This window comes from Nuphar pumila, chromosome 5 (assembly GCF_984573655.1).
Source record: "Nuphar pumila chromosome 5, dmNupPumi1.hap1.1, whole genome shotgun sequence".
Classification (NCBI taxonomy): domain Eukaryota; kingdom Viridiplantae; phylum Streptophyta; class Magnoliopsida; order Nymphaeales; family Nymphaeaceae; genus Nuphar; species Nuphar pumila.
Genome location: NC_143253.1, coordinates 44,400,596 through 44,409,049, shown reverse-complemented (window position 1 = coordinate 44,409,049; position 8,454 = coordinate 44,400,596). Strand labels below are relative to the sequence as shown.

At 39.1% G+C, this 8,454-nt stretch overlaps 1 protein-coding gene across 2 annotated transcripts; it reads left to right on the top strand.

The window, feature by feature from the left end:
- Window positions 1-1,475: 1,475 nt before the first annotated feature.
- On the top strand, window positions 1,476-8,181 carry LOC149837477 (uncharacterized). 2 transcript variants are annotated; one of them, XM_090006066.1, is made up of 7 exons: window positions 1,476-1,976; window positions 3,026-3,166; window positions 3,250-3,615; window positions 3,965-4,207; window positions 4,501-4,593; window positions 7,490-7,690; window positions 7,783-8,181. In XM_090006066.1, exons 1-7 carry the CDS (start codon window positions 1,671-1,673, stop codon window positions 7,990-7,992), a joined length of 1,560 nt encoding a protein of 519 aa, XP_089862192.1. In that variant the 5' UTR covers window positions 1,476-1,670; the 3' UTR covers window positions 7,993-8,181. The 2 variants fall into 2 exon arrangements, with proteins under 2 accessions (XP_089862192.1, XP_089862193.1); XM_090006067.1 differs by lacking the exon at window positions 3,965-4,207.
- Window positions 8,182-8,454: the final 273 nt, after the last annotated feature.

The following is an 8,454-nucleotide window of genomic DNA, read 5'->3' as shown; positions in this document are numbered from 1 at the left end:
ACAGAGTTACCACCGAGGTTGTATCCCATGTGGTAAGCGGGGTCCTGTGTCAAGCTGAAGGCCCAGGATCGAATCCCTCTTGCCATATGGGGCGGCTCTTGTTCTGGTAGGGGTCCGCCTAACCTCAGCTTGTCTTTCAAAAAAAAAAAAAATACAATAACAGTGTTGGGTGGCACTATGATTAATAGATCATTACCAATTTAGCGCTTGTAAATGAATCGAGCTATGCATAGCTCGGCTCAGGTCGGCTCGCCTAAAGCTCATTTGAACTCATCAAATAAACTCGGCCAGCCAAGCTAGAAGCAGCTCATATAGTGTAAGCCAGCCGAGCATGAAGAATGGATGTTCATCTTGGCTCAGCTCGTCTAAGCTCATCCAGATGAGTTTATATAAAGTTTATGTATCTTACATGTCAAAAAAATTAAGCTCGCTCAATTGATTGGATGGATATATGCACATAAATATGAGGTCAATGAATTCCTTTTTTTTATGGCCTGAAGAAAGCTTGGCTACAAATGAGCCGAGTCTAAACAGCCTACGTTCGGTTTGTTGGGCTCGTTTATCAGCCTTATTTATGATGGTAGAATTGCAAATAAATTGAGTTTGGCTGGACCTTCAATCTGGATTCAACACTTTGTTTCCAGATACGGATCCTTAAAATAAGATTCGAAAGTGTATATGGATTCCGTTTGGTTTGCTGGATTCAATTGCTTTTCATATTTAGATCAGTCTTTTATGTCCAACTTGGATGGAATCAGATATGTTTGTACTTTACGTGAAAAAAACTCTCTACGTTCTTTTATTAGATCCAATATTATCATATATTTCAGATGCGAAATCAACCTTACCTCATCTGATATCATTGTGATCCGATTTCATATTTGAATTTTGCTGCACACATTATTTCCAGATATAGATCCTCGTTATAAGATTTGGAAATGCATTTGAATTGTTCTTTGGTCCAACCAAGGGCAGTGACCAGGAAGCTGCTCTCTGACATACGATCCAGGTCAATGAGTCGGGTTTCACCGGAACTGACCCGATACTTGACTTCGTAATAATCCGACTAAAAATACGCTTATGGGTTGGGTCTATAAGATCAGAACAGCAACTGGTTTCGGACCTGGTTTGGCTTATTACAAACAGATCCGTACCTGAAACCATGGCAGTAGTACCCCGAGTACCCTTTGCAATTGGATCGGATTTGGTTAGACGTCTGAAACCATTGCAGTTGTACATTTTACATGTAAAAAAAAGGAGTTGCCTTCATTCTTTTTTCACCAGATCCAAAATTATGATACATAGTTAGGATCAAAATTCAATCCAAGTCGATCGAATCTCATTCTGATTCAGACCCGGATTCGAATCTATGGATCATAATTCAGATCCGTATCTCATCGGACCCGTTTTGACGCTTAGCCCAAATCAAGGAGAAACACCTGGCATATAACGACGGGGAACTACTCATTTCTGCCACGTTTCGCCGTAGATCTTCATTGGAGGACCACGTGGCATGATCTTCATCAACGACGACCTGGAACAAAGTGCATGTGCTCGGAAATATAAAAGTTGCCCCGCCGTTTACACCACCCCAGAGAGGGGAAGAATCGCCCTTCCCTTCTTCCTTAGAAGGCGACGACGAAGAAATTATTAGGGTTAGAGTTTTCCCCATGGCGTCCTCTGTTAGGAATTGGTTCTCTTCCTGGTTCTTGTTCTGTTTGGTCTTGGGGTTTGGGATGGGCGATGCCCTAAAGGTGCCGTTTAGGGTGAAGGACGTGCTGCCCGTCCTGCCGCGGCAGGTTTCCTGGCCGGTCCTCAACAATCTCCACAGCGCTGTCGACCTCTTGCCCTTCTTCGTCGGGGCGATCCGCCAGGATGATGCCCTTGAATGGAAGGGTGCGTGCTTTTACGGCAACAGGGCTCGGTTTGAGCTCACTGGTGACGACGAATTGGGCGGTGGCGTTGTTTATATTAAGGTGAGGGTTCCTCGGTTTCGGATCCGTTTGATGTTGTTGTTTTGATGTTTTAGTGTTTGATTTTCCTTTAATTGGGGTTGGTATTTGTGCTCTAAATTTTTCCTTCTTTCTTTTTTTGGTATAATTGGTAGTTTCGGTGATTCTTCGAATTCGATTAAGGGAGTTTCTTTGAAGGTGACCACTCTGTGAATTTGTTTGTTGAATGAATTGTGTTTGGTATTGGCTTGTGTTGCTGTAGAAGTTTGGTTTGGCATTAGAGAAGATCCATTCACAAGTTGATGATTTAATATGTTTACACGATAAAGATCATATCCGTAATGTTATTTTGTGTTTTTGAATGATTCGAACTCTTTAATAAGCTCAAGTTATCGTAATCCTTTGCTCCAGAACGATTTAATTGGTCGTTCTCTTCATACGAATCCAAATTTTTAGGTTCTTTTTATTGTCTCGCATTGTTCTGCTCTCGATAATAGGCTCTCCGAGTATACAACATGCAGAGATGGCTGTTGTTGGTTGTTTGTAGCGCTCTCTTTTGTAGGTTCTAATGTGCTGTTGATATCAATCAGCGACATGCTAGAGCTAGGTTATTACCTGGGAGATGTTGAATTTCAGTTTAGTGTGGTTATGTGAACTTGCTTCTACTTCTAATTCAAAAGATGGAAGTAACTGAAATGAGGATAGTGTCACGGAGAAGGCATACTCAAACCCGGCATTGTGTGAGTTCTTATTGTGGAAAGTTAACCTTTTATTTCCTATTTAATGATTTGTTGTCTATCCTGGAATGTTGCATAGCAATTTCTTCTTGAGGCTATAGACGTTTTTGCAAAGAGTGGAATTATATGATGCCATATTAGGTTGAAAGTTTTTGGTGACATTCAAATAAAGGATGAAGAAATGGGTGGCAGGTCCATAAATGACAGTCAGAGAGCTTGTGAGCAGTATGGGGAAACCACAACACACCTCCGACTCAAGGCTCTAAAGCAGAGCCTTAATCCTTTTTGTACCTCTTGATATAATGTGACTTTTGATCCCCTTTTTTCTTTTTGTAGACTGATGCTGCCCACAGCTGGACATGCATGGATCTTTATGTATTTGCAACACCGTACAGGGTGACATGGGACTATTATTTTACCTCCAGAGAGCATAAGTTGGATATCAAATCATGGGAAGAACCTGCAGAACTAGAATATGTTTGTTCCTGATCCCATGTTTTTTTTTAACTTTATTTTTTTATTCTCCCAATATGATTTCATGTTGATCTTTGTCTTTACAGGTAAAGAAGAATGGTATATCAGTATTTCTTATGCCATCAGGGATGCTTGGAACTTTGCTATCCCTCTTAGACGTGGTGCCCTTATTTTCAAACTCTGGCTGGGGCCAGAATGCAAACTTAGAGTTCCTAAAAAAGCACATGGGGGCAACATTTGAGAAGCGACCTCAGCCTTGGATCACAAACATTCGTGCTGAGGATGTTCATTCTGGAGACTTTTTAGCAGTGTCGAAGATTCGTGGTCGTTGGGGTGGGTTTGAGACTCTAGAAAAATGGGTGACCGGGGCATTTGCTGGACATACAGCTGTTTGCTTGAAGGATGAAAAGGGAAATCTTTGGGTGGGTGAATCTGGGCATGAAAATGAAAAGGTATGTACTGTCCGCTTAATGTGTGCTACTTCTGTAATTTGTTTTCTTTTGACTTGTGAGCTTTAACAGCCTAGAGAGAATCTGGTTGTTTGTCTGTGATATTATCTTTTGCTGACAAGGTTCTCCACTATAAAAAATTGTTCCTTTATACTGGTGCTTGGATTGCAACCTACGGTTCTCCATTTAACCATTCTTAACACCAGAGTTTCTTATGGATCTTTCCTTTTTAATCAGTAGCTTTGAAATATTTCTTGTTTAAACAAAGTCTGTTAGATGTGCTGTATGAAACATTTATTGTTTAAACAAAATCTGGTAACTGCTGTGTTAATTTGATCTTTTCTGCATACAGGGGGAAGAAATTATTGTAGTAATCCCATGGGATGAATGGTGGGAGTTGGCTCTTAAAGATAGTTCAAATCCTCAGATTGCTCTGCTTCCTCTGCATCCTGACTTGCAGGCAAAATTTAATTCCACTGCAGCATGGGAATATGCACGAAGCATGTCTGGAAAGCCATATGGGTATCATAACATGATATTCAGCTGGATCGATACCATAGCCAACAACTACCCTCCCCCTCTAGATTCTCACTTGGTTTGTATATCTATGACATGCTGGTCATTTCATTACTTCAATTTGTTGTAGTTTGTTCTTCTAGATTTTGGTTTCTCATAGTTAAGTTGTATCTGTTTTTACATGTTTTATCCCTCATCGTAGAAACTTATCCAGGATGGAGTTAATTCTATATTTTTTGGGTACTAATTTTTAACATCTTAGTACATTCTTAATAGGTATCTAAATCAGGTGGTTAGTCACTCATAAATTTACCACTTCTGCAATGTGAGGGCCTCTTTTGCTGATAACTATGGTATTATATTTCCTTTCAGGTCATTTCTTTCATGTCCATGTGGACTAGGTTGCAACCAGCTTATGCTGCAAACATGTGGAACGAAGCACTAAACAAGCGTCTGGGCACTGAGGTAAATATTAGGGAAAATCATCTTCTCTCTAGAGGTGTTAGTTTCTGCATCCGTTACGAGTAAGAATGAAGAGACACAGTTGAATAAGGAATGAGTTATGTTGTTTGCAAACTGTAAAAAGAAGAAGAAAAGAACAACCTTGTAGCAGCCAAGATAGAATTGGGCTCATTAAAACCCATTTTTTCAATTTTTGTGGGGAGGGTTGAGGTTGGGGTGTAGTGAAGAATCTACCCCAGAGGACATGGGGGTATGACAATCCTAGGTTACTGAACTGTGACAAATGTGCTACCACAGCCGTTCCTCCTGGGATGCTTTTGCAAGGTTGAGAAAAATGGTATTAAAAAAAAGACCATATTAATATGGATACTGAATAAATTAGTTTTCAGGGATGTATCCTCAAGGGATACTTATTTTACCAAACGTTTTGCTTAACATGATTCCTATGCCATACATGATAGGAATAAGTGAACTGATTATCCCTCATATAAACATCAGGTGCAATAACCAACATACCTTTAGCTGTCATATGTAAATCAATTATGTTTCTGATGAGAAGTTCTTGGCAAATTATGTCACCTGGGTGCGGGTATCAGGTTACAACACGGCAATTCCAAAAATTGTGGGTACAGGAACACGGCTATATATATATATATATCGCATAAATGCAAAATAAACTCAAAATAAACTGAATATAATCTAAATATATGTGCTATATCTAAAATATATATTATATACTGAAAATATGAAGTTATAAACTGAAAATATAATTATAAATTATAAATTGAGTACAAACTTGTATGTTGGAGGATAAAATGGCATGTCTGGGAGTGTTCGGGTACCATAGTTGGCAAACAGAATCTAGGATTGGTTGAGAACATAGTGACCACAATCAATGTTATTCTTGAATTAACAATATAACACGCTTGATTATGATATCGCAACTCCTATATTAGCCTGTTGGTTATTGGTACCAAGGTTTTAAAACCCGTGACTCGGAACTCAACTCGTTCTTTATTGACTCGTGACTCGGCGGGTCAACTCGGTGACTCGGACCGGGTTTTGTTAACTTTTGATTTTAAAAGAAAAACAATATATAATTTGTCTGAAACCATGTTTTTGAGTAAACATAGTCTCCAAATGTATGTAAGAATATAAAAACAACTGCAAAGAGCTATAGAGGTTTGCTTGAATAATTGAATTTGATATCTATACAAGCACTTTGACAGTCAATTTGTCATGTGCCACAGAAATCTGGGAGTTTAAAGATTAAAAGTTTATTAGATGTAGAACAGTTGGTCACGACAAGCAAAAATTCATTAATTTTGCTAGTTTAAGTCCCGACTCCCAAACCATTTCATCAGTTTGCAGAAAGTACTAGACTATTTTAGCCTTACTCAAGACCTGGTTCTCCATTTCAACAGTTTATCTGATTTTTCATATCAATCCCAATTTTGAGGTAAACAAGGTCTGAAACTGCAAAATAGACCATTTTTTATTTGACAAAAGCAAATACATACAAAAATCTCCTGGTTTTGCCAATAGAGTAAGTTTTTCAATGTATGTTTTTACACAGTCAATTGTACATACAATCTATTAGAACACAAATTTTTTTTTCAAATAGTTTGTCAACATGTAAGCAAGTTTCTCAAGGGCTTCACAAATCAATGGCCTACAATATGCCAAAATTTCATGACTCAAAAAAACATATTTTTACATAAAAAAATATGATAAAGGTGTGATTCCTAGCAAATGAACCATGTTGAACACATATATGAGGTCAGATTGCTTAGATACAACTTGCACCTATGATTTTTCAACTAGATTGTACAGACAGTAAACAGTAGACTGCATATATGTATATATATCATTACCATTTGAAACTCAAAAAACAAATTTCAAACATCCCAGAACTCGCCCGAGTCAGGCCGAGTCAAGCCCGAGTTTTGGCAAACCGAGTTTGCCTTGCCGGGTTGACTCGCTGGAGGGCCGAGCCGAGTCAGCCGAGTCAACGAGTTGACTCGGCGAGTTTTAAAACACTGATTGGTACATTAGGTAGTCCCTCTGGTTGAAAACAGAATCAGTCAGTTTTGAAACATAAGCTTAAACGTTCATCATTTGCCTTATTTTGTGCATCTCTGAGGGCTCTCCTGCAGGCAAAAAAGATGATAATGTTGATTTCTGTAAAAGTATTGATGATAATGTTGATTTCTGTAAAAGTATTGACATTATGCATGAGTAGGGTGGCTTCAATTTCTTCTCGTAAGGGTTTGCAGGTGATTCTTTACTGTTTGGCTTGGTGGTTAATCTTGGAAAGAGAGGTGTGCTAGGTATGCTCAGAGAGAACCTTTATGCCTACATTTTTTCAATCACGATTATACCCTGATAACTTGAGATTTCGGCAATCTGAGCCAATCTAGTTGCAAAACTCAAGTTAAAAGCTGAACCATATTCACCCAATATTTTGCTAAAGAATATTGCCCCCAAACCTGTTGCATATGACATTAGTTCGATGCATGGGGAACCAGCAGCTCTGGTGCATAATGCCAGACAAGTTCCTTGCTGAGGATTACATTAATCTTGACTAGCACCTGCTCTTTACCACTATTGAAATGTAAGCATTAGAAAAAAGGGAAAAGAAAATATTTGGGAACTGTCTTTCTATTATAAGATTGCAAGACAAACTTTGAAGACTTGAAATATGGCACGTAGCAAAAGATGGAAATATTTGATTCAATGGTTACATGATGCATCATGCAGGTGGACGGCATAAAAAAAGAAGTAATTAGCTTTTAAAATCTGTTTTAGGAATTTCACGGCATTTGTCCATACAGCCCTGTAAAATTATCTGGCCGCTATATTCACAGTGACTTGAATAATTCTACTGTTCTTGCCTCAGGATTTAGATTTACGTGGAATACTTACTGAGTGTGAACAGAGAGGCATAACCTTTGATGAATTGCTTACCGTTCCTGAACAAGATGAGTGGGTATATAGTGATGGCAAGTCGACAACTTGTGTTGCATTCATTCTTGAAATGTACAAAGAAGCAGGCCTATTTGAACCCATTTCCAGCTCCGTTCAGGTTACAGAATTCACCGTAAGCGTACATGCCCTCTTTGATTAGTAGATTACTTTTCATGTAACATTCAAAACGGATATCATGGCTTGAACCTGTTTCTGGTTTTGTAGATCCGCGATGCATACATGCTGAAAATATTTGAGAATAACAGCAGCCGCTTGCCAAGCTGGTGTAATGCCAAAGATGGGGAACCTTTCTGCCAGATCTTGGGAGAGTACCACATGGAGTTTCCTGGGTATAACACCATTGAGCCATATGCGCGCATGAACGAGAACTGCCCTTCCTTGCCACCAACCTACAAGAGACCTGTAAGTTGTTGAATCCGAAGCATGGCCATATCATTCCTTCACGTGGTGTGGTGTTCTCTCATTTTATTTACGTTAATATCTAGCAAAGCAGTCTCAATCTGTAGATCTGCCTTGCTATCAATTGTAATACATAGACATGTAAATAGATCCAGACCACTCTTACTTACCTGTCTATGATTCATTATTATATTGTTTGTGCAAGAGATCGAAGGCAGGCATTTAACATGGGGACATTCATGTGCAAGACTGCACCCAGCAATCATATGACCCCCTTCTCACAAGGGTAGATAGTAGCACAGATATATATCATAGTTGTTGTAAACTAGGGTTTATAAGAAATCGATTCATATCCCATTTGAATGTTTAGAAGGGCTGCATTGCATCAACCCCATGGTTCATCGGTATTGCCAATGCCCGGAAGCAGGCTATTTGCATTCTGATAGGGCTGGCAATAGCCGTAGTCAGCCAGTTCCC